The sequence below is a fragment of the Nerophis ophidion genome, linkage group LG18 (genome assembly GCF_033978795.1).
Source record: "Nerophis ophidion isolate RoL-2023_Sa linkage group LG18, RoL_Noph_v1.0, whole genome shotgun sequence".
NCBI classification, from domain to species: Eukaryota; Metazoa; Chordata; class Actinopteri; order Syngnathiformes; family Syngnathidae; genus Nerophis; species Nerophis ophidion.
Genome location: NC_084628.1, coordinates 17,406,266 through 17,433,394, shown reverse-complemented (window position 1 = coordinate 17,433,394; position 27,129 = coordinate 17,406,266). Strand labels below are relative to the sequence as shown.

The 27,129-nt window shown below is 40.7% G+C and overlaps 1 protein-coding gene and 1 long non-coding RNA gene across 2 annotated transcripts; one reads left to right on the top strand and one right to left on the bottom strand.

The window, feature by feature from the left end:
* The first annotated feature begins 1,374 nt into the window (after window positions 1-1,374).
* On the top strand, window positions 1,375-15,028 carry LOC133536823 (uncharacterized). Its single transcript, XR_009802560.1, has 3 exons — window positions 1,375-1,504; window positions 7,508-7,622; window positions 14,870-15,028. It is a non-coding gene; the product is annotated as an uncharacterized LOC133536823 (long non-coding RNA).
* dusp14 (dual specificity phosphatase 14) lies at window positions 7,815-17,949 on the bottom strand. The gene is made up of 2 exons (XM_061877393.1): window positions 17,757-17,949; window positions 7,815-10,122 (listed from the first exon to the last, which is right to left on the bottom strand). Exon 2 carries the CDS (start codon window positions 10,037-10,039, stop codon window positions 9,413-9,415), a length of 627 nt encoding a protein of 208 aa, XP_061733377.1. The 5' UTR covers window positions 10,040-10,122; window positions 17,757-17,949; the 3' UTR covers window positions 7,815-9,412.
* Between the last annotated feature and the right edge of the window lie 9,180 nt (window positions 17,950-27,129).

The window sequence follows — 27,129 nt, the reverse complement described above, 5'->3', positions numbered from 1 at the left end:
AGAAAATGTGTCCCCATGCAGTCATAAGTCAAACACGAAATGTACAGATCATTAAACGCATTTATTTGGCTATAAATGTCACAGGCAATATTACCAACAACATCGTTGACAATTTGGCATGAAAGTAACTCTCCACATTGTGTACATTATCACTAATAAGCAGAGAAAGCACGTAGTCATGCTTGCTCTTGTGGCAGCGGATACAAATAATTAGCTTTTGCGACATCTGGTGGACACATCTAGAACAGCAGGTTTTTTTTTTCATTTGAAAAATGACTGCTCATTTTTGTACTTGGCTTGATTGATTGAGAATTTTATTAGTAGATTGCACAGTACAGTACATATTCCATACAATTGACCACTAAATTGTAATTCCAGAATGAGTTTTTCAACTTGTCCACGTTAATCATCCATCCATCCATCCATCCATCATCTTCCGCTTATCCGAGGTCGGGTCGCGGGGGCAGCAGCCTAAGCAGGGAAGCCCAGACTTCCCTCTCTCCAGCCACTTCGTCTAGCTCTTCCCGGGGGATCCCGAGGCGTTCCCAGGCCAGCCGGGAGACATAGTCTTCCCAACGTGTCCTGGGTCTTCCCCGTGGCCACCTACCAGCTGGACGTGCCCTAAACACCTCCCTAGGGAGGCGTTCGGGTGGCATCCTGACAAGATGCCCGAACCAACTCATCTGGCTCCTCTCGATGTGGAGGAGCAGCGGCTTTACGTTGAGCTCCTCTCGGATGGCAGAGCTTCTCACCCTATCTCTAAGGGAGAGCCCCGCCACCCGGCGGAGGAAACTCATTTCGGCCGCTTGTACCCGTGATCTTGTCCTTTCGGTCATGACCCAGAGCTCATGACCATAGGTGAGGATGGGAACGTAGATCGACCGGTAAATTGAGAGCTTTGCCTTCTGGCTCAGCTCCTTCTTCACCACAACGGATCGATACAATGTCCGCATTACTGTAGACGCCGCACCGATCCGCCTGTCGATCTCACAATCCACTCTTCCCTCACTCGTGAACAAGACTCCTAGGTACTTGAACTCCTCCACTTGGGGCAGGGTCTCCTCCCCAACCCGGAGATGGCACTCCACTCTTTTCCGGGCGAGAACCATGGACTCGGACTTGGAGGTGCTGATTCTCATTCCGGTCGCTTCACACTCGGCTGCGAACCGATCCAGTGGGAGCTGAAGATCCCGGCCAGATGAAGCCATCAGGACTACATCATCTGCAATCAATTCATGGTAAACTAATTTCGCGGGCCGGATAAAACTTGTTCCCGGGCCTGATCCGGACCACGGGCCATTCCTTTTTCACCCCCGGATACAGAACCTAATTTGTATTGTGGTCGTCCTTGCAAACCCCCAATACGCCACGTGGGGCAGTGTTTAGGACTGTGGAAAGCCGTTTTTGATGCAACTACGCCAGGCTGCCGAAGGGAGCGCTGTGACGCCTCAAATATGGGGATTTTGCCAGAGAAGAAACACCAGCTTTCATTCATAATTTCCAGGTGGGTGAAATGTTTCTAACTGAACTTTTTTTTGTTGTTGACAGAAACTGTTCATGCACCATTTAAGATTTTTTCAAATTGAGTGTCAAAGTGAAAGTAGTGCCCGTCGAGATAAACGTTTTTATGTGTATTCTGTTAGCTACGATGCTAGCGTTAACCGGCTGTTCCAAGTCCAACAAACGCTAACTTATGCTTTTATTGTGGTTGTTAAAACACGTTTGGCTAATTATGTTCAAATGAATGGAAAAGTGTTAAAAAAGGTCTGTGTATAAAACAATTTCCATACATCTACAATTAAAATAGCTCATGGTAATGGGGTGGGGGGTGCACTACTTGACTGCCACCGGCAGCGGCGCTGTTTGTTTATAATCCATCCCATCCATCCATTTCGTACCGCTTGTCCCTTTCTGGGTCTCGGGAGATGCCGGTTCGACATATTTCTAGATCAGGGGTCACCAACCTTTTTAAAACCACGAGCTACTTCTTGGGTACTGATTAATACGAAGGGCTACCAGTTTGATACACACTTAAATAAATTGCCAGAAATAGCCAATTTGCTCAATTTACCTTTAATAAATAGATCTATATATATTAAAAAAAATGGGTATTTCTGTCTGTCATTGCGTCTTACATTTTTTTTCCTTTTACGGAAGGTTTTTTGTAGAGAATAAATGATGAAAAAAACACTTAATTGAACGGTTTAAAAGAGGAGAAAACACACAAAAAATGAAAATACAATTTTGAAACATAGTTTATCTTCAATTTCGACTCTTTAAAATTCAAAATTCAACCGAAAAAAATTAATACAAAAACTAGCTAATTCGAATCTTTTTAAAAAAAATAAAAGAATTTATGGAACATCATTAATAATTTTTCCTGATTAAGATTAATTTTAGAATTTCGATGACATGTTTTAAATAGGATAAAATCCAATCTGCACTTTGTTATAATATACAACAAATTGGACCAAGTTATATTTCTAACAAAGATAAATCATTATTTCTTCTAGATTTTCCAGAACAAAAATTTTAAAAGACAGTCAAAAGACTTTCAAATAAGATTTAAATTTGATTATACCGATTTTCTAGATTTGCCAGAATATTTTTTTGAATTTTAATCATTATACGTTTGAAGAAATATTACACAAATATTCTTCGTCGAAAAAACAGAACCTAAAATGAAGAATTAAATTAAAATGTATGTACTATTCTTTACAATAATAAAAAAAAATATTTGAACATTGATGTACATTGTCAGAAAAGAAGAGGAAGGAATTTAAAAGTTAAAAAGATATATGGGTTTGTGGGTTCTTCCGAGGATGTTGTAGTCGTAATGATTTGTGCAGTCCTTTGAGACATTTGTGATTTGGGGCTATATAAATAAACATTGATTGATTGATTGAAAATAATTTTTAAGGTTGTATTTTTTCTCTAAAATTATCTTTCTGAAAGTTATAAGAAGCAAAGTAAAAAAACCTAATGAATTTATTTAAACAAGTGAAGACCAAGTCTTTAAAATATTTTCTTGGATTTTCAAATTCTATTTGAGTTTTGTCTCTCTTAGAATTAAAAATGTCGAGCAAAGCGAGACCAGCTTGCTTGTATGCATCCATCCATCTTCTTCCGCTTATCCGAGGTCGGGTCGCGGGGGCAACAGCCTAAGCAGGGAAACCCAGACTTCCCTCTCCCCAGCCACTTCGTCTAGCTCTTCCCGGGGGATCCCGAGGCATTCCCAGGCCAGCCGGGAGACATAGTCTTCCCAACGTGTCCTGGGTCTTCCCCGTGGCTTCCTACCGGTTGGACGTGCCCTAAACACCTCCCTAGGGAGGCGTTCGGGTGGCATCCTGACCAGATGCCCGAACCACCTCATCTGGCTCCTCTCGATGTGAAGGAGCAGCGGCTTTACTTTGAGTTCCTCCCGGAGTGCAGAGCTTCTCACCCTATCTCTAAGGGAGAGCCCCGCCACACGGCGGAGGAAACTCATTTTGGCCGCTTGTACCCGTGATCTTATCCTTTCGGTCATGACCCAAAGCTCATGACCACAGGTGAGGATGGGAACGTAGATCGACCGGTAAATTGAGAGCTTTGCCTTCCGGCTCAGCTCCTTCTTCACCACAACGGATCGGTACAACGTCCGCATTACTGAAAACGCCGCACCGATCCGCCTGTCGATCTCACGATCCACTCTTCCCCCACTCGTGAACAAGACTCCTAGGTACTTGAACTCCTCCACTTGGGGCAGCTTGCTAGTAAATTAATGAAATTTAAAAAATAGAGGCAGCTCACTTTTAAGTGCTGCTATTTGAGCTATTTTTTAGAACAGGCCAGCCGACTCATCTGGTCCTTACAGGGTACCTGGTGCCCGCCGACACCGTGTTGGTGACCCCTGTTCTGGATACTTATAGAACTGATAAAATGTAAATTGCTGTAATCGTTTGTCAAAACATGACATTTTCAAAACCAACTTTTCACGGAAATAAAATCATCCATCCATCCATCCATCCATTTCCTACCGCTTATTCCCTTTGGGGTCGTGGGGGGCGCTCGTGCCTATCTCAGCTACAATCGGGCGGAAGGCGGTGTACACCCTGGACAAGTCACCATTTAATCGCAGGGCCACCACAGATAGACAACATTCACTCTCACATTCACACATTAGGGCCAATTTAGTGTTGCCAATCAACCTATCCCCAGGTGCATGTCTTTGGAAGTGGGTGGAAGCCGTAGTACCCGGAGGGAACCCACGCAGTCACGGGGAGAACATGCAAACTCCACACAGAAAGATCCCGAGCCCTGGATTGAACCCAGGACTACTCAGGACCTTCGTATTGTGAGGCAGACGCACTAACCCCTCTTCCACCGTGCCCAAAGTCCAAATTTAACAAAAACATGGTTTATTCATAGCAAGCAAAAAAACTATTTATGTCGCGGGAGATGCTGGTTGGACATAATTCTAGATACTTATACAACTGATAAAATGTACATTTTTGTAATCGTTTGTCAAAACATGAAATTTTCAAAACCAATTTTTCACGGAAATATAATCACCAGGTTGAAAAAAAATGTATAACCCAAAGTCCAAATTTAACAAAAACATGGTTTATTTATCACAAGCAAAAAAACTATTTATGTCCCTCTACTATTGCGGTAAAAAAACAAATTTTCCCACCCAGGTGCATGCTGGTCCCTTAACGACAGCCTTCATATCATATAAGTTCTGTTCTGGCCCGCCAGTGTCCCAAGTTATTTATTTATTTAGTTTTTTCAATGGGTCCTGTCCAGCCACTCAGGCAAATCATATTGTTGTTGTAGATGCCCTTATCTGCTGTACATATTTATTTTACAAAATAGTATTGTGGGATACTCCTCTTGTTGCATTATTTGTATTTGACCTTACTCCATCCTTCCATTTTCTACCGCTTGTCCCTCTCGGGGTCGCGGGGGTTGCTGGAGCCTATCTCAGCTGCGTTGAAGGCGGTGTACACTCTGGACAAGTCGCCATCTGATCACAGGGCCAACACGGATAGACAACATTCACACTCACATCCACATACTAGGGCCAATTTAGTGTTGCCTATCAAATTATCCTTAATAAATGTTTAAATTCTTGGACATATCTAACAGGAAGGGATAGAAAGAAGAGGACAAAAAAGAAGATGGTTGTTGTTGTGTTCCCTAATTTTGAGTCTACAAAGTACATAAATGAAGGTGTGTGTTGCTGAGCCCGACCTGGACATAATGTGAACTGGACCTGGTTTTAAGAACCCTTTTAAACAATCTAATTTTATTGACAACCTGGTTTGGTGAAGATAAGGTCCTTTTTAAAAAAAAAACAAAAAAAACATCCATTCATCCATTTTCTTCCGCTTATTCCCTTTGGGATCGCGGGGGGCGCTGGAGCCCATCTCAGCTATAATCGGGCGGAAGACGGGGTTCACCCTGGACAAGTCGCCACCTCATCACAGGGCCAAAACAGATAGACGGACAGCATTCACACTCACATTCACACACTTGCTTGAATTAAAAAGAAAGTAAAACAATATAAAAATAGTTACATAGAAACTAGTAATTATTGAAAATTAGTCAAATTAACTGTTAAAGGTTAGTACTATTAGTGGACCAGTAGCACACACAATCATGTGTGCTTCACGGACTGCATTGATATATATATTGTAGGTACCAGAATATTAATACAGAGAGAAACAACCCTTTTGTGTGAATGAGTGTAAATGGGGAAGGACGATTTTTTTTGGGTTGGTGCACTAATTCTAAGTGTATCTTGTGCTTTTTATGTTGATTTAAAGGCCTACTGAAATGAGATTTTCTTATTTAAACGGGGATAGCAGGTCCATTCTATGTGTCATACTTGATCATTTCGCGATATTGCCATATTTTTGCTGAAAGGATTTAGTAGAGAACATCGACGATAAAGTTCGCAACTTTTGGTCGCTAAAAAAAACAGCCTTGCCTTTACCGGAAGTAGCAGACGATGTGCGTGTGACGTCACGGGTTGTGGAGCTCCTTACATCGTCACATTGTTTACAATCATAGCCAGTAGCAGCTGGAGCTATTCGGACCGAGAAAGCGACAATTTCCCCATCAATTTGAGCGAGGATGAAAGATTCGTGGATGAGGATCTTGAGATTGAAGGACTAGAAAAAAAAAAGGCGATTGCAGACGTTATTACACATATTTACTATGATAATTCTGGAAAATCCCTTATCTGCCTATTGTGTTAGTGTTTTAGTGAGATTAAATAGTACCTTTAAAGTCGGAGGGGTGTGGCCACGGGTACGTGTGTTGACCCAGTGTCTTTGAGGCAAGTCACTCTGCTGGAAGCCCCGCTGATGTCACCGATGTCGCCGGTGAGAGCAAACTTATTACCACAATTTTCTACCCGCAAACTGCTGGTTGACATTTGGTCGGGATCCATGTTCGCTTGATCGCTCTGATCCATAGTAAAGCTTCGCCTTCGGAAATTTTAAACAAGAAAACACCGGCTGTGTTTGTGTGGCTAAAGGCTAAAAGCTTCCCACCTCCATCTTTCTACTTTGACTTCTCCATTATTAATTGAACAAATTGCAAAAGATTCAGCGACATAGATGTCCAGAATACTGTTTAATAATGCGATTGAAGCAGACTACTTTATAGCTTGGATCGGGCTGGAAAATAATGTCCGCTACAACCCGAGACGTCAAACGCACGCGTCATCATACGAGTCATCATACCGCGACGTTTTCAACATGACACTTCGCGGGAAACTTTAAATTGCAATTTAGTAAACTAAAAAGGCCGTATTGGCATGTGTTGCAATGTTAATATTTCATCATTGATATATAAACTATCAGACTGTGTGGTCGGTAGTAGTGGGTTTCAGTAGGCCTTTAATTAAAAAAAAGAAGACGGAGGGAAAAATGTGGGGACAATACAACAGCAAAAAGTGTGTGTGTGTGTGTGTGTGTGTGTGTGTGTGTGTGTGTGTGTGTGCGCGTGTGTGTCAAACAAAAAAGTTTTGGGACCCTAAACGAACAGGCTAACAAATGTAATCGTAATGAAATTCAAGATATCACTTCAGAATAATTAAAACTGAATACAAACTTAACTAAACTAAACTCTATAAAATAATTACATTTCCTGTTAACTAATTGATTAATTTGTGACTGTAAAGTTACCCAATTAATCTGGAAAAATGCCCTGGTTACAATTGGCTTAATGAGCTTGTGTCACATAGTGAAGCCAATAGCTATTGCAGTGGATTTGTTCCATGTGAATAATTCCATCATGTAAATGTGTGACTTGGACACAACAAACTACTCAATGACTCACATTGGACTCCAAGAAAATTGTGGTGCTAAATAAAAATGACACACAAGCTTGCATATCTCCCTAACCTTCGTCTGCTCCCTTAAAGCCTGGCGTGCCTCGGTGATGCAGATGGTTGTGCTCTCTGCTTTAATGACTGACGTTAATACCATGCTGAAAGATGTGTTTACTTTCTTTACAGGGCGCAGAGCCAGGAGGCCCATCAATGTGGGTGTAGCGTACGGAGGAAATGGTGTGTAATTTTGCCACCTGACACTTGTGCATCCACCATTAGATGAGCCCAGCCGTCTCTACAGGTAATGGTGGACACTTTACAAGTGTGTAAACAGGATAAATCGCTTTCATCGCCCCGGTGACCGTTCCTGTGTGACATAACCGAATGGAAATGAATGACACAATGTTCTTTTGACATCCCTGAAAAATGAAACAACTCTTAAGGGAAGATGAGAGACAATTTCAGGTTTTCAATAATACAAACAACATCAATGTCGGATGCTCGGTCTTTATTGTTTCTCTTTTTCAATTTTAAACACAAATAGAAAATTGCACACTCGCCTATTTGTCATAAAATTGCAGGTAAAATCACTTTTTTTTTTTTTTTTAAATAAAACTGTTTTAGATTGAATGCAATGTTGCACTTTAAAAAGATGCCCAAAGTGTTTAAAATGTAACAGTATGTTTATTATTGTGCTGCGTCATACTGAGAGAATAATTAGGTGTAGTCTCACTGGAACCACAACCACAAGAATAAAGATACTGTTAAAACGACCATCACTCGAAATTGAGCAGTCATGGCTTTGCAAAGGGAGCTTCCTGATTTCAATATGGACAAAAATAGGATATCAGTCGTTCCTGTCAGACACTTTGACACAGCGGCACCATTTACATTTTTTTTGGCCTTTCAAAAACAGTAGATTTTATAATATCTTGAAAGGATCTTCCTTTGTTAATACGAGCAGTACTCCACACAAGGGTACAGTTCTAGACCAGCACAGTTTAAGGCTGCAAAGCGGTGGAAACCCTTCAGTAAATAATAAGTTTGTGTGGAAATCTTTGTTAGATATTAAAAGTCAGTTTATATGGCTGCAGCTATCTATTATTTTGGTAATAAAGTAATCCATTTAAAGTTTTTCCGACTAATCAAGTCATCAGCTAAAACAGACTTTATAGCCTGAATGCGTATTTAGGGGGAAATAGTTGAAATAAACTGCTTGCAATAACCTTCATTCTTTTTTCTAATAAATTCACACATCAACATTAAAACACACTTTTAACATGTTTTAAAAAAGCTGTTCGCTACCACACATGGCACCCACACCGCTCTAAGGTGTGCTCTGTTGCACTGCCGCTTATTTAGTTCCCAGCACTACACACGTTCCGGATTTTTTTATTTGTTACACTCATTAAAGCGATTAATCAAGCAACAGAATATAAATTTAATCTTTTTTTCTAATTGATTTATTGTTGCATTTCCACCCGTTTCTAAATGTTTTAAATTTGTGTTGAAACAATACCAGAGCTAGTTTCCGTTTGGAACAAAGATTATTTTGAATGAGATGTAAAATTCAAATACATTTAAATGCTATCTGGAATTGACTTTGTTTAACTGTTCTTCCTGTTCACTTCCATTCGCCACCTTGCAGTGAACATTCTCTGTCAATCATGCCTAGCTCCGCCCACTACCTCAGGTACAGCACCACTGGTTGGTACCCAAAATGAGGTCTAAGTCATTTGGTAGCCTTAAGACGTTTTGACTGTAGAAACTGTACTGCTTGGCGGATAGGTGGTTTACTAGCACATTGTGATGTTCATTAACTCTTTTCATACATTTGTCTTTGTACACTGCTCTCAAAAATGCTACCATAAACTTGAGCATGCTGCTCTGTAAGACTGGCACAAAACCACCACGTGACATGACAGCAAAAGGAGCCAAGCACAGCTAACACCAGGTGATAGTCAGCAACGGTGTTTGACTGCATTGTGTTCCCGGTGGGTGGTCTTTTCACTCAAAGACTAGACTTTCTCCTGTTCAAAGCGAACCCGAGTTCTTTTAAAAACTCCATGGGTTTTCGAGTCCAGCGGTGGCTCACAGGCCCCAGTACGGAGCCAGACTCCTGCGGTCCCTTTCGTAAACATCCGGTACGACCCCATAGGGCGTCTGCACCATCTTCACAGAGTTCCTGCCGAACAGCTTCCTCTCATACTCGATGAGCTGGCGCCAGAACCCCCCGTTGGGCCTGATGACAGGCCGGCGGGCTTTGACCCAGGCATAGGCCTCGGCCAGAGACACGCGGTGGTACTTCATGAGGTAGGCCAGGCACAGCGAGGCAGAGCGGCTCACACCCGCCGCACAGTGCACCAGCACGGCGCCGCGCTTGCGGCCCACACTGTGGATCTTGTCGGCCACGCTGTCAAAGTACAAGGAGATGGGCGAGTGCGGCATGTCAGCCAGTGGCACCTTCACATACTCCATGTGCGGCCAGTTGAAGTTGGGCAGCTCGATGGTGGCGTTGACCACGCATGTGATGCCTTTAGACAGCAGCAGGCTGCGGTTGGACGCCACGTTACCCCTGCTCAAGAACAGGTTGGGGGTGATCTGAGCGATGCCTCCCAGGAGGCTCCCGTTGTCCGACAGCAGCCTGGGCACCGCCCCTGGCACCACAGAGCTACGATGGTGGTGATGGTGGAAGAAGCTTTGGCTGCGGGAACCCATGGAGGAGGTTGTCAAGTGGTTCAAGGAAGTTTGAAAAGATTGGAATTCCTCAAGAGGCGAGAATCATAGTCCAGCAGACGCTTCTGGAACGCAACACAATCTCAGTTTAGTAAAATTAGTGCTCCTTGCAAAAGGCTCCTTGCAAAAGACTCCAAACTCATTTTCAAACTGTAAAGACATGCTATCTTCATGCATCATACGGATGTAATGCTGCGAGGATGCACCCATTTGCACTCAAATATATGTCCTACCCCTTCCCCGACACGTGAGGCGAGCATTTCCTCTCACGTTCACGCACATCTCCCTCCTAAAGACCTGTGGTATGAGGTTTAATTTTGTGTTTGTACGCATTAGCTCTCGCGTCATGGTAATGCAGTTTGCATAACTGTATGATTCCAGGTTCATTGAAGAAATCACCGTGTGTTCTCGTCCCGTGTTTTCCCACGTCACCATGTGTGACGTGGGAATGTCTTCTTGACACTGCGCTGCCACAGCTCGCAGCGTTGCTTCACACACCGCTGCACTCGCCGCCGTGCGTCATCCACACACCTTCTGCGGACCTTCTTTTTTTATTTTTACCCACCTCATAATTCCCCTCTCCCTTCTGATCTTTAGCAACAGCTTGGTGTAAATAACAAGACATGGGTCACCTTCTTCTATGTAGGAAACACAGTATCTGCAGACTCAAGACCACATACTCAAATATTCATCAGCACCCCAAAATAGAGCAAATATTAATTCCTTGACTCATCACAGTCAGACACACACATGCTTATGTCATTTTTAATGCTTATACCGCTATAAAGGAAGTTTTAGAGAAGTGGGGGCCAAAGTCGCAGCTTGTTATTTTTTTGTTGGCCCACAGCATATTACATTTTGATTCAGTTGATTTATAGAATTTTTTTATTTGAATCCTTTGATAAAGTATTGACTTTAATTGAATAAAATTGCAAACTAATTCCTTGAAAAAAACAAAAACATAGCAGTCCAAAACCAAAACCTATGATTATAATTGCCTTTTATCGAACAATAACAAAAATCACTTAACTCAGGAATCTAAATATCGCTTAATAGCGCATTGGCCCAACGTTTGCAATTAACGACTATTTTCATGTCCAACTCGTCATCGACTATCTTAACGATTAGTCGAATAGCGTTCACATATTCATTAATTCTAATATAGCTATCAAATTTTAAAGCTAGCTTAAGATATTTTTAAGAATGTGCAACATGCAACAAAGATGATTAAATTGTTCATAAATATGAACATATAGTATACTATAACTCTGCTGCTCATTAGTTTGTGATAACATTTTATAAGGTATCAAACCTATCAAAACAAAAAAACTAACTTATTTACATTTTGTGGTGTGTTTGAAAAGCTGCACACTGATGTAAATTATTATTAATTAACTCCTGGTATTTTTAGCATTCTAATAGACTCAATGCATATATTTATATTGATTCATTCTTACATTTTAGCTATCTAATAGATTGCATGTTTAATCTTATGATACCGGCGCATTGGTGACTAATGTGTGCGCGTGCGTGCGTGCGTGCTTGTGTGCGTGTGTGTGTGTGTGTGTGCGCGTGTGCATGCGTGTGCACACATGCATTCAATTGACTTTGTTATTGTGGCCTTGTTCATGGCATTGCACATAGACATTGGTATTAAAAAGTACTATAATTGATTAAGGCAAAGTTTAACTGGCAGACTTTGACTAAAATTATAGTTAAATCTATTTTTCACACACAAGTTTGTCTCACACTAGCTAGCAAGCTACAAGCTAACAATCTTAAAGGGGAACTGCACTTTTTTTGGAATTTTGCCTATCGTTTACAATCCTTATAAGAGACAAAAAGACAAAAGGTTTTTTATTGCATTCTAACTTGTAAAATTGTCTCGTTCTAAGTAGCTAGCAATGCATCTAATGAGAGCAATCAATTCTACCTCTAAATCAATTTAAAAATGCATTCAAAAACCGTCACCAATACTTTATTTATGTTCCGTTACCGGTATAATAATCAAACTGTAGCGACATTGTTATTGTAAGAGAGAACACCAAGGAACTTTTTTTTTATCATAGTAACACATCGGCGTGCTTCGGTATTAGCCGTAAACGCTAACTACGGCGAGAGATAAGCTAGCTTCTACGACAAACGCGTTTCAGTTTGTAATGCACAACACATTGCGATAGGACACCAATCTGTACTGACTAATAAACATGAACAATCATATTACAGTATCTGGAAAGTATTAGCCCACACTTCATGTTTTGTTTGTACACAGCTAACCAGACATATGCTGTCTGTCATGATACACGCATGACAGACAGCGTGTATCATGATTAATATAAAGTGTGACTCACTGGATGGGCAGTTGTCTCTTTGGTCCAGCTGGCCGGTGAAATTTTTTCTGGTTTATTTTGGGGTAAGCACGCGAAATAGCTTGTCTCCAAATTCTACATTTGCAGTTTCTAGTCGCTTTCACCTCACCCGTCACTCTATAGGCTTCCGTCTTTTACAACGTTTCACCCTCTTCTTTGTGCTGGCTTCAAGAAGCAGTAGTTCGTCCTTTGTTCATTAAAGTTAAAAAAGATAAGGTTGTGAATCCTCATTTGTGCAAAAATAGTCATCTTCGTTGTTTGTTACCAAGTCTGCCATAATTACAACACATACACACACATCTTTGTATCAGTAAGTAGGAACACACATGTTTTGCTAGAAGTCGGACGTGTGCTGCTATGGAAATGGAAATGGAAATAAATGTGCCGAGGAATTACTTCTGGCATCGATTACACTCACCAAAATATGGTAAATATTGTACATATTACATATTGTAATGAACGTGTCTGTTACTACATTATATATATACTTGCAGTGTGTATATAAAACATTGATGGAGGGTTTCTAAGATGTTTTAGAGCTCTTTAAAGGCAGGGTGACTGCCATTAGCCGCATCTTCCAAGCATTATTTTTATCATCTTTAAAATCCTAATAAAAAAATGACTTGTGTTCTTGTCTCCCATGATTGTGAACGACAGGCCAAATTCAAAAAAACGTGCAGTTCCCCTTTAACGAGTTGAGACCGTACACTCCAGATGTCTGACATTCTTCCGCTTTTAATGCTCCCGTAACAGAGATGCATTGTCATAAAAACAAGACGTGTTTTGCAAAATGAGCAAGGTATTCATATTTTTAAAAAGAATAGGAGGAAATATTCCCACACTTTACTTTTTGTCATCTGCAATTTTGATGCAAGTAGCAGTGCTAAATCTCCTCCACTGAAAAAACATGAGTGATGACGTCACTATGTCGACAATGTCGACGAGCCGTTGCATCTCTAATTGGCCCACATATTTTTTTTAAATCAAAATGCAGTTAATAAATCCTCTGTTTTTGTACAAAATGTATGAGGAATTATCATTAGAGGTTAAACTCCCCGAGAACTTATGCCCGGATATACTTGACCAAAGAGTATTATTACTGAGGTCAAAGGTCATGTTTTGTTAATAAATTCTGGTCAGCAATTATTAGATTATCTTTTAATTTTGTCAACGGAACTCATTTCAATGCATGTTAAATTATAGTAAAAAATACTGTTCACCCTCTCAGGATGTGTGGCATCCTACTTTAAGTCAAAGTTTGTAGTTACAGTATAGTTACAGCAAATGCTCTTTGTCCACAGTGGTTGTAGTTATTACACTTTTTGTGGACAACTTTATTAAAAACGTTAGTCCTACAGATTTTACTCAAGATGTGCAAGGTTAAATATTCAGGGAAATGACCTCAATCAGCAACCTAACACCATGTTAGCCATGTTAAATGCAGTAGATCTGGGGTGTCAAACAGCATAACTGAGTAATGTTTGAATATAAATGTATACGGAGTCATTGTTATAGTGTACAAATTGATGGATAATTTTACTTCAAGTAGTTAATTATTTATTTAAATTAATGTATACATTTTGTTGAATGTATGGTAATATATTTGTCCATAATTCGATATTAAAGTTGAAAAGATATGCAACTGCATGCAGTACATGCATTTTTTTCTGTCAAAATGGAAAGAATGAATACATTTAGTTCTAAAAGATGAACTACTTTATTAATGCCCAGAGCCTTATGTCTGACGTGTTCTAGATGGATAAAAAGGACACCTAAATAAACAGAACAGGAAAATGTTGCACTGTTTTGACGCCATAATGCTGGTTCTCAAAATATGAGTAATATTGAAGGGAGCAGTGTAGGCCTCTCCGGTCCTCAGGGGTCCGGAAATTCTGGAAACAATTTAGTTGATCTCTTTAGTTTTTATCCCTGCTCTAGGACCTATAATAACCTGTCAGGTTAGGCCTCATCGTATTATTTAAAGATAATAACAGATATCATATATTTTACGCCTCCCTTTTATGGCAGATCTAAAGAACAACATGGGGCTTGTTACCTTCCTGCATTTTCCACGTATTTTCTAATTATATATTTAACACATAAGCTTATTGAGAAAGAGCCAATTTATTAATTAAGAGGAGACTGCAATCATCACATTATTAGGCATGAGCCTGTTGCTGTGGCAACTAACAGAGCACACTAATATGGCCGCCATATCAACAGGCACATGAAGAAGAAGACCAGGGAAGCAAATAAATGGTGCACCAGCAGCAGGTCGCACATGGTTATTTATACACACGCTGGAGGAGGAGGGGGTTGAATGCGGGGGTTCTACTAATCTTCAGTGCTGGAGAAAAGGATGCTGTCACTCAAAAGAATCAAACAGGGAAGATGATCCTGATTTATTTGACGCAACATCATCCATCTTTTGTTCTGTCAACAGGTGACCCAGCACCATGCCATAACATAGTCAGCTGGTACACTCAGATGTTCCCCCAAAGCTCTAATTCCATCATGGCTGACACAAACGAGGAAACGCGAGCCAACGGCTGGAAAAACGACTCGCACTTCTTTAAAAAATAAAAAAAAGGTGGGAGCAGCTTGTCCACTGCATGCACAATGACCATAAACTTTGTGTTGAGGAATTCAAATAGTAGAATAGCCCTGGGAATGTCGGATAAGAATAACCAGAATGGCACGCACAGAACTAGAACAGTTAGAAACGCAGACATCCACCAAGGCCAAATTGTTACCAGCGGTACTAGTTATAATTCTGGGGCAGGTTGAACACTTACATTTTTATTAAATTAATGATCGCAATTTTTGTGTTTTGTTTAGCTGTACGTAGCTGCTTAATGGTTCATGGATGATGGTGTAAGATGACAGGACTGTACCATTTTTGGTTCCTGGGGAGGTGAAACGAGTACTTTAAGATTTAAAATGCAAAACAAGTACAAAAAAATTATAAAAATATTTTGAATACAATTTTTTATTTTGAAAGTTTGACGGGATGTGTTACACCAATGTTTTCCGAGTGTTGTCGAGCAGACCAGAAGCTATGCTGGTCAGGCCTTACTGGAGAGGATGTTCTTTTTATGGAAATTACAGTACGGGAATTGGAGGGTATCAGGAAACAAGGGCGGAAAAAGGCGGTTATTCGGGAAAAAATGTGATGGTCGAGATGTGTGTGACATGTTTGTCCAAATTTTCAGCAAGCTACTTCCTGGTTAGTGAAGGATGACATGAGGTGACAGGACTGTACTATTTTTGCTGTGACAACAAGTTGTATGTATACGTGTGTGTGTGTGTGTGTGTATGTATAAATATTTATATATATATATATATATATATAAATATACGTCCAACCGGTAGGAGGCCACGGGGAAGACCCAGGACACGTTGGGAAGACTATGTCTCCCGGCTGGCCTGGGAACGCCTCGGGATCCCCCGGGAAGAGCTAGACGAAGTGGCTGGAGATAGGGAAGTCTGGGCTTCCCTGCTTAGGCTGCTGCCCCCGCGACCCGACCTCGGATAAGCGGAAGATGATGGATGGATGGATATATATATATATATATATATATATGTATATATATATATATATATATATAATATGTGTGTGTGTGTGTGTGAACATATATGTATGCATACATTTACATACACATATAAATACATATACACACACACAACAATAATTGTTTTTAACATAGAATAGAATTGATGTTTATTGTCATCGTACATTGTACAAGCAAACCCATTTAGTGCAAATTCATAGATGACACATAAAAAACATAAGAACATTGGTACTAATAAAAAAAAAATTATTAAAAAACATTAAATACGAAGTACACAGCTCACATGCACAGTCATTATTTTTATGCCTTGACTGTATTCATTGACACTATTGCTCTCGGGTAGAAAGTGTTCTTGAACCTGTTTGTCCGGCATTTTATCGTCCTGTATCTCCTGCCCAAGGGCAGTTTAAAAAGTTTATGTCTGGAGTGAGATGGGTCCCTCAGTTCATCAACATACTTACAGTTTAACAGGAGAAACAATATGGAACCATGTGTTAATCACAAAGATTATTGTCAAGATTTAGGTCAGGAAGATCACAAAAATAAATACCTATCAAATACACTGCTAAAGAAGGGCCTCATAAAAACGATGAAAAGTTAATTTACATACAATTATGCAGTGCTAAAATAAATACATTCTAATCAAATTATTAAATAAAAATATATATTTTCTAAATAGTCAATAAAATGTAAGTGCAAATCAAAATACAGCTTCATCCTTTAGTCATAATTTTTTCGCGAAAAAAAATGTTCTCTATGACTTTCGCTCCAGACTTATTTTGTTTGTTTGACATAGTCATTACTGTCACAAGTGGTGGAAAAGTTTGTTAAAACTGTGTACTGCTGCAGCCCATACAGACCACAGCTGAGAAACAGGTTTTTGGAAAGCCTCTGGGGGCGCTCGCGACTTAACAATTGGCATTGGCCCTATGGTTAAGAAACACTGAAATTAGATATGGAATGTAATTGTACAATTTTACTGTCACTTAAATTGCAAATACAGATCTTACATTCCTCCATCTGCATTTGTATCCAGATTTGCACCAAAATTGAACGTATTCTTCCTCGGGACATGTTTATTTGTTATGCATAATATTGCCAACTGATAAATCAAAAGTAATACTTGCAATGTGAGCGGTGTGTTTATATGAGGTTGTTGCAACTTTATGAATTTATCAGACACACGCAGGACGATTCTTCACCAGGAGCAGCTGGTACCCCATGCTGGAGTGAAAGCCAGGAGGAGTGTTTGGTGCCAACTTCCAAAACATTAACGCTATTCTTACCTCCTCCTTGTCAACAGGTCAGCAATGGAATATTTGTCAGATGCAGCTCAGTAATGCTGACAGAAAAATAATATCAAAAATAGAAGACATTTTTTTGGACTTCTATGAAACATTTCCAAGCTCAGTTAAAGCACACCCAAGATCAAAAAAACACTTTTACAGCACCAACCAGCTCAAACTATTTTTTACTATGAACAAAAATGTTGTATGAACAGTTATTGTTGTAATTCGTTTTGCCATACAATAACTTGCATTGCAATACTTTTCGCGCACCTGTGGACAACCTGAAAACCATAATGTCTGAACACTGATTAATTATACATTTATACAGTATACAATAATGTAAGAGAATGCAACCGTTTGTATCCTGCATGCACTGTTAATTAAAACAGCACTCATTTAGAAAAGTGTTAAGCTTTTTGAAAATAAAATACAATTAAGTGTCGGAGACAGGTTATGAAAGTCAACTCACCTCTCGGGAAAGACGGTGGAGAAGACGATGACTATGGAGGATTTTGAACGCAACGCCCGTATTAGTGCACCGTGCTCGGGTGCGCGTCTTTGCACATTTGGCGTCAAAGTCACTCTGCACAAATCACGCTGAGGGACCGGCCAAGGGGGAGGGGCAGTCCACGCAATGTACACGACACACCAGCATGACGACAAAGTCCACGCAAAAACGAGAGGCAACTGCTGCTGCGTCCTCCGCCTTGCTCAGCCCCCACTTCATGGTCAATGTAAAGGGCAGAACAGCGACATGCAGAGGCGACACGCAGTATTACCTTTATTCTTTTTTTTTTTTACTCCTGCAAGTTCTGACGCTTGGATTTGTTCTTGCAAGTTCTGACGCTTGGATTTGTTCTTGTAGATACATTCCACAACATTAAGTACACCGCCACTTTATAACAAGACTAATTACTAAAACAATTACCCTCAACAATGTCTCTGTACATACTTTAGCATGTCATTCACAGTCAGGAATCTTTTGGAACATTTCTGTGTGAATGTTTGCACGGTGGTTTATCCTTAATCGTCCATATGTGTTTTGTATCATTTTAAGGTCTAAGGAAAAATTTGTGCCAAGTGTTCCAAGATACTTCAAGTGATGTCGCAAAAGGGTGGAGATAGAATGGGGTCTGGGTGGTCACTTTTGCATGGCTGCAGGCTCAGCCGGCTGAAATGTCAGATGAGTCAGAGAGCCTAACATTCCCAGTGATGATGAGCACCTGCAGACACATTGTTCAACCACTGACATTGATTAACCTTGTTTGTGTGTGCGTGTGCGTGTGTGTGCGTGACAAGATAAGTGACCGTGATGCCACCGCCAAATCCGTCACACATCCTCCATATATATTGACAATAGTGTGTCAATGCTATTTGTGGATATGTTTTCTTGTCTGTTCACATGATTGTCCTCCCTACGACCACATTAGGTGAACCTAATGGGTTCCAATACAAGCGCTTTATCACAAATAATGCCAATTATTTCAATGACCGTATTTCCTTGAATTGCCGCAGGGCATATAGTATGCGCCTGCCTTGAATTACTGCCGGGTCAAATTCGCTTCCCAAAATAATTAGCGCATGCTTAGTATTACCGCCTGGTCAAACTCGTGACGTAACGAGTGACACTTCCCCTGTCATCATTTTTAAAATGGAGGAGGCTGATTTCAATACCGGTAATTTGAAATAGCATAAAGGGAAGAAGATTTAGAGCTATTCAGTAGGATTTAAGGTCCAAACTTACATCATACTCCAAATGTTTACTGCATACCTTTGGTAAGCGCAGGAGTGAGAAGAGGTTTTAAATTAATTAGCACCCCCGCGGCAATTCAAGGAAATACGGTAGTATAGTATATTCAAATAATGTATATTTAATATTTCATGGCTTAGCCAAACTGAGTGTCAATCAAACACAAATATAATGTTGTTGGTTGCTTAGTTAATGTGTTGGAAGAAATAAAAAAACCAAAATCAGTGACATTGGCACGTCGTGTAAATCGAAACTAAAAACAGAATACAAATATTTGCAAATAATGTCCAACCACTATTCAGTTGAATACACTGCAAAGACAAGATCAGTAACGTTTGAACTGGTGAACTTTAGTTTTGCCTGCAACATGTTTCAAAAAAGCTGGCACAAGTGGCAAAAAGACTGAGAAAGTTGAGGAATGCTAATCAAACACTTATTTGTAACATCTCACAGGTTAACAGGCTAATTGGGAACATGTGGGTGCCATGATTAGGTATAAAAGCAGCTTCCATGAAATGCTCAGTCATTCACGATTAAGGATGGTAGGAGGGTCACAACTTTGTGAAAAGATGCGTGAGCAAATTGTCGAACAGCTCATTGACAATATTTGTACAGCCTTTACCTTTGGCTGATACTGAGGGTGACTGTGTTGACTATAGTGTGACGCTTGCAAATGATTAAATGTCCAGTACTGTGGTTTTGTGTTTGAATATGACAATCCATTTATTTTAAGCTATCAAATTTAAATCATATGTAGGCTATAGAACATAGTGTATGCTGACCTTGAATGAAACATTGTCACAACAGCGATACCTGACCACACACGGCACGGTCAAAAACTGTTTGTGTCCTCTATTCAATCGCCCCCGAGTGCTCCCACCTGAACCCAATTAAACGCACCATAGCAACGGTCCCATCCCTGACAACACTTCCTAGTTCTCAAGAGAAAGTGAGCGGCGCAATCTGCGGAAAAGGAAATTCAGCATGAACTGAGGCCAGCAATCAATTAGAGATAACAAAATAAAAACAATATAAACAAACAAGGAAATTTGGCTCCAACACTCCGGCCCCCAATTGAGAAGGACAGGATGCTATGAACAATTCAAAATAATAACAACAATGGAGCCATAAACATAAAGAAATAATAATCTTTGAGGTTTTTTATTTATATATATACTTAAGCTTCTTGCAGCAAGCACAGCTTTGTAACAGGTCTGACCAGTGTGCTTGTTTTAGTGTTGACTTTAGTAGAACGCACCAATCCATTTTTATCTGGATAACTTTCCATGACTCTTCCAAGTAACCAGGAGTTACATAGAGCAGTAGTGTCTGCGATCAGTACAATGTCATCAGGTACGAGACTTCTCTGTTTGCTCCAACTCTGCCGCTCCTGTAGCAAAGGTAAGTACTCTTTTAACCAGCGTTTCCTGATTAGGTCCGAGATGTATTGGGCTTGTCTTTCTTAACGTTAATCTTTCCAGATTTCAATAAAGCAAGTTCCTCTGGGAATCTTTGCTCTTGAGTGAAGTGGATGATGGCTGTCTCAGCTCTTGAAAGATTGTCTGGTGTTAGTTTGGTTTCCCAGTGCAGCTTTAATGCTCATCATTTCCTGATCCATTTTGTCATCACTTAGTAGTTTTCTCTTTTGACTCATCTCCAGTTGAGTCCTTCTTTTCAGGATGCAGGCAACTGAGCTCTTCAACCGTTTCCAGTCAGAGAAGTAAGTGATCAGTTGGTAAGTAGCACTTAGAGTATCAACAATAACTGCATTGGTGCTGAGCTCCTCCGCTGCAATCCCATACTCTAAGATATCAGCTGGCCACTCTTCCTCTGGTTTCTTCAGAAACTCGGGGCCTTTTATCCATCCTTTGTGAGTCAGTAACTCATCCACTTTAACTCTTTGAGGCTTTGTCTGCAGGATTTTGAGTGGTAAATGTACCGACATTGTGTGACATCAGATGTTTGAAATCTTTCATCTTTCCCAAACCTCCTTTTCAGATCAAGTATGCGTTGCCTAGCAACGCACTGATTGTTGGGCAGAGACACATCATCCTTTTCAAAGGGCAGTTCCAACGTGTAGTGTCCATCTTGAAGCTTGCACGAATCAGTCATGACCTTCATGTACTTCATGTCAACTCTAGACATTTCTTCTTTGTCTTCTGATGACTTGTCTTTAAAATCCTTGTTATATTGATTGTGCAGCAGCTCCTCCAGCTTTGTTATGGAGATCCTATTGGTCGTAGTAGTGGAGCAGCCAATCTTACTTACTCCTCTTGTAACTGTAGTCAAGAAGGCCATTGATGACCAACCCCAATAGGGTCTGAACAGCATACAGTCCATTTCCACGACTGTTGACCACTTCCCAGGTCTCAAGCAGTTTAGACGCATTGGTCCCAATCAATAGCTCGACATCGGCTTGAATGCGAGGAAGAGTGACGCCATCCAAGTATGGCCATTTAGCCAACTCCTCTTCATTGATGAGGTTGCTTGTTGCTACGGGCATCCTTTTTTGGGTGTAACCTTGGGAAGGTCGTAGAACTGTTGACAAGCGAGGCTTGAAATCTCTAAGTCAGTCAGCATATAACTGGAAACTGATGTTTTTGGGCCCATGGTTAGGAGACTGATTTTAGTTTTTCTTCCATACAAGTTGAACTTTGTCATCAAGCTTTCAGAACAAAATGTATCTGTGCTGCCCGGATCCAGGAATGCATAGGTTTGTATGACTGTGTCCTTTGCTGGACTTTTTCCGTACAGGCAGAATTGACAGAATTCCCTTTCCGTTACCAGCCACTGTTCGTCCACAAGTTTGCAGAGATACTTGTGCATTACTCACAGATAGTTTCCTTGCCGTATTTTGGTTTGCATTTATGTTTCTTGCTCTTTCCTTTCGACCAGTATAAAGCTGACCTGGATGGTTTTGCTTGCATACCTTGCAGGTCAAGCGCTTGTCACAATCCCTGCTAAGATGTCCAACATAAAGACACCCAAAACGGATTCCTTTCTGTCTTATGAAAATTATTTTCTCCCTGTGGGTCTTCTCCATCTAAGGACACTGGTCAAAAGCATGATTTTTAGAGCAGCAAACACAGGCGTGTGTGGTACGAGGAGATGCACTTTGCTTTGGAGCGGGTTTAAATGTGGTTTGACCTTCCGCTTCAGGGGTTTTGGATAGTAATGGTCGTGGCAAAACTGTCACCTTTGAATTTGGGTTTACCTTGTGATTTCATTACTTTTACAGGTTTACCTCCTGTACTCTGTGGTGCATTCTGGACGTCTCCAAAGACTGGGTCAGAGACTATTATCACCTGTCGCTCAACGAATGCAACAATGTCTGAGAACTGATGTCTGCGATGGTGGTTTTTTAATATGTTGCATGGAGAGACTCTCCAGCTTTCTCGCAGCCTGTACGGCAGCTTCGAGATCACAGTTTTCATGTTAGCTGGCACATTAAGTTCCTGCATAAACTGCACGTTTTCCATGGCAGTGCAACATTCTCAAAGGAAAAGTAAGTAGGCTTGCAGAGCTCGTACATCTTCAGACTTCACCAAAGGCCAGTTAAACACTTTCTCCATGTAAGCTGCTGTTATCTGATACTGGTCACCGAAGTGTTTTTCCAACAAATACTTTGCCATATCATAGCCTCTATCTGGGGGCATGTGTTGACAGCGTGTTGACAGCTACGCACCTGTTTTTTAGGTTGACCCCTAGTGTACGTTTCCAGATAGTACAAACTGTCTCCTTTGTTGCTTGTGTTTTTCACATTACATTTCATAAATGCGCTGACAAAGGTTCTGCACAGTAATAGATCACCATCAAAATAGGGGAATCTCCCTTGGTGGAAGTAGATGAGAGGTTTGCAACGGCATTTGCAATGTTGCAATCTCATTTTGCCTGTGTAATAAATCACGTACAGTAAGAGTTCCATTGGTTGGAGGGGAAATATTAGTTTGCCTTGAATGCTGTACAGGGGGGTTCATGTGGGTTGTAGGGCTATGGTCCTGTACTGTATTCCAAGAGACCTGCTGCTGTTTTGGTAAAGAAGGTGGTGGTTGCGGTTGTACCTGAATGGGTTGAGGGTGTGAAATCATGGACTGTTGCTCTTGTGGGTGGTTGAATGGGAGGTGGTGTCCTATATTTGCCATGCTGTTATTTGTAATTGATTGGATGGATAGTGTATAGACTGTGGTGGAGGTGGTGGTGAAGCTTGGCCTGACTGCTGCTGTGTGTGGGGTTGATAGTCTTTAGCCTGGGGATTGAGAGTGACTGGTGCTTAAGCCTGGGGGTTGAGACTGACTGGTACTTTAGCCTGGGGAGTGACTTTAGAGTGACCGGTGGTTCCTTGGTTTCTCCTTAAGTAAGAGTTCATGCCATCAGATGCTATATGTGAGGGAGCATGAAGACTGGGAGCTTTTAAAACTAATAATTTCGCATCAGCAGCTGCCAATGGAACATCCAGGTCCATCACTTCCTTTTCTTTCTGATTCTTTCCCTCTCCTCTTCCAATTTCTTTTAGGTCTTTTCCTCCTCCTCTTCCAATGAATGTTTTTCTTTTAGAGCTGCAGAGCGGAAAGCGCGGGCAGCCCTTTCGGCCTCTGCCTGTCTGCGAGCTAAGGAGGGGCCTGATCTACTAGAACCAGACTTTGTGTGACTCCCATGTGATTTGTGACTTAAAACATTAGAAATGCTGTCATTTGGATTTATTTCGTTTTCCAAATCCTCAATACTTTCCAGAGTTGGTGTTTTTATCCAGGTGTTAACATGCTCAATAAATTCATGTACATTGATTAATTTGGCTTTGTACCATATGTTGTTTGAGTTGTTCCTCTGTCAGGAGAATTGGTAGGAGGGATTTGTGTGCATGTGCAGCTTCCTTTATGACATTGAGATATTTTGTGAAAGCAGATTGCACTTCCATTTTGTCCTCTTCATTTTCCATCAACTCCATGATATGTTTCTGCATGTTGCTTGCCTTGTTTAATTTGGATCTTCTCTCCTTCTGAAGTGTTTAATTCTCATCCACAATGACAATAAAGATCATTCATTAGGGCTTTTGGTGTCATTTTCACCGTGCCTTTTTTTAAATCCTGGGATTGTTTTTCAACATCAGGTGTTTGATCTGTGTCCACCAGTTTTTCCATCTCTGCAGGCTGTAACTGCTTTTCAGTCATTTCTGACAATTCAGCCTGTGAGGGTTCCATTTGACCTTTTAATTGTGGCACCAATTGAATGGGTTACATTTGACTCCTCCATTAACGCATGATCATGCATTTACAAAGCATTACGTTTGCCATTTCCAGGATCAATGATTAAACACAAGCCGCAATTCAAAATCAGATCAAATATATGGATACCTTGTTAATGTTAGTCAAAACACCAAACATCAAAGCCGCAGTTATTCATTTGCATTTGTTCGAACCAAAAACCTCATCCATGAACGGGCTTCCACAAGAAATCTTAAAACACCACCTTTTATTTGAAATGTACCCACAAACGGGTTGCAATCATGCACAAAACCTCATAGAAAATACCCATGAACGGGTTAAATAATAATTAATATGAACCACCAATGCATTGGATATTTTGTTGCTGTCTTTGTGTGCACACACTGTTATATGGCCATATATTAACCTGTGTAGCGCGCTATATATCTTTACTTTACTTGATGCCGGCCTGTGACTTTGTTCTTGTCTTCAAAAGATTTTCTTCGAAAAGAGTTCAATATCTTCGAAAAGAGTACAAAATTTCAAACAGTGTTGCGCGTCCCAGTGCTGCTCAGCTGTCACACCAAACGGCGAGGGCCGCGGCCGCTGTGGCTGTTGTTCAAACGGCTTTGATCAGCGTGGCGTCCTCCGTCTGACTGCCGCTGCATTCCTGCTGTCCCAAAACGACGATCACGTGTGCTGTCCTCCCATCTCCTGGTCCAAACGAGGCAAAACAGCCCGGCCTGTGGCTGAACACCGTCAGACAGCGTGCGCTCCAGTTGCACACACTGTGCGTTGAACACTGGTTGAGATCCTCTTCATTAGTTCCTGACATGCAGTCTGACTACGTCCTGTCCCTAATGAAGTGTCCACAGTGTGTTTTAGCTGACATTCAAACTAAGTCCTTTTTCCAAAACGAACGAAGACTAAAGTTTTCAACTTAATGTACAGCCTTTACCTTTGGGCTGATACTGAGGGCGACAGTGTTGACTAGTTTGATACGTGCAAATGATTGATGGTCCAGTACTGTGGTGTTGTTTGGATATGACAATCCGTTTATTTTAAGCTATCAAAATTAAATCATATGTAGGCTATAGAATATAGTGTATGCTGACCTTGAATGGAACATTGTCACAGCAGCGAGACCTGACCACACACGGCACAATCGAAAACTGTTTGTGCTCCCACCTGAACCCAATTAAATGAGCTTAACCATGGCAACCGCACCATATCAACGATCCCATCCCTGTAAACACTTCCTGGTTCTCAAGATGAAGTGGGGGGAGCAATCTGCGGAAAAGGAAATTCAGCATGAACTGAGGCCAGCAATCAATTAGAGAAAACAAAATATAAAAAAATAAGGAAATTTGGCTCCAACAATATTTATAACAACAATATACTCGATATATCGCGGGTTTGTCTCTGTGCGATATAGAAAGTGACTATATTGTGATATTCTTGTATACATTCTCACGCAGTTGCTTTTAGCTGCTGGCATTACACTGCATGCTCTTCCCACTCTTGCCTGTCTCTCCTTCTCACAGACAAGCGCACCTTCTTACATACGTCACAGACTATTGTGTCATACAACCTCACATGATAGGTAGCAGCATGTGTAACATTAGCTGTGATGCTAGCGGAGTGGTGCGAGTGGTAATACGAGAGAAAAAAGGTGCCAACCTGACAACAAATGAAGGAAGAATGAATTCCTAAGAAAAACAGCACGGGGGCCATCGTCTGGCGGTGGTTTGGCTTCAAATGGGAATATGTCGAACAAGCATGCGGCAAAAGCGTTGTTACAAAAAGTAGCACCGACTGCTAATTTGTAGCATCATTTAAAAAGTCCCCCGCTATAGAATGAAGAGGGCTTGAAACTCATGTCAGTTCAATGTCGAAGCAACCATTTCCAGATCGTATGAAAAAAATAGTCAACAACAGAATTTAATAACGTCCGTAGTAACCTACCACATAGCAAAGTAATGGTAAATGGGTTGTACTTGTATAGCGCTTTTCTACCCCTTATTAAGAGCCCAAAGCGCTTTGACAGTATTTCCACATTCACCCATTCACACACATTCACACGCATACACTATTTGATTTCCTGTTACGCAGCTAATTTTTATTTGACAGTTGTTGAAATATCTTGTGTGACATCATGCACAAAAGTGCAGTTTATTTTTATTTTTTTTAGCTATTGTAGTTGCGTTCTCTTCAAAAAGTGCACTTTAATTTAGTGTTGTTTTGATATTTCATCTTTGTGACATCATGCACAAAAGTGCACTAATAGCTTGTTTTAAAATGTCTCTGACAATCTTGCACTTTCTGTTTTGAAATGACATGAATGTTTGTGCCACTGCTTAATAGCTGTTTAATTAATACAGTTTTGGTAAATTCACTTAATTGTGGTTTCTCCTAACCGCATCAAAGTTTAAAATGAGCATATATTATTGCAGTATGAACAACAATGTTTTAATGTAGACACATAGAATTCAAGGTCAAACCAAAATATCGAGATATATATTGTGATATGGCTTAAAAATATCAAGATATTAATAAAAGGCCCTCCCCTGAATTAGCTACTGCAAGGAATTTAGGGATTTCACCATCTACAGTCCGTAATAACATCAAAAGGTTTAGAGAATCTGGAGAAATCACTGCACGTAAGCGGCAAGGCAGAAAACCAACATTGAATGCTTGTGACCTTCGATCTCTCTGTGTTACTGCATTAAACCGACATCAGTCTAAAGAATAGCACCAATGGGCTAAGGAACACTTCAGAAAACCACTGTCAGTAACTACAGTTTGTCGCGACATCTGTAAGTGCAAGTTAAAACCCTACAATGCAAAGCGAAAGCCATTTATCAATAACACCCAGAAACACCGCCTGCTTC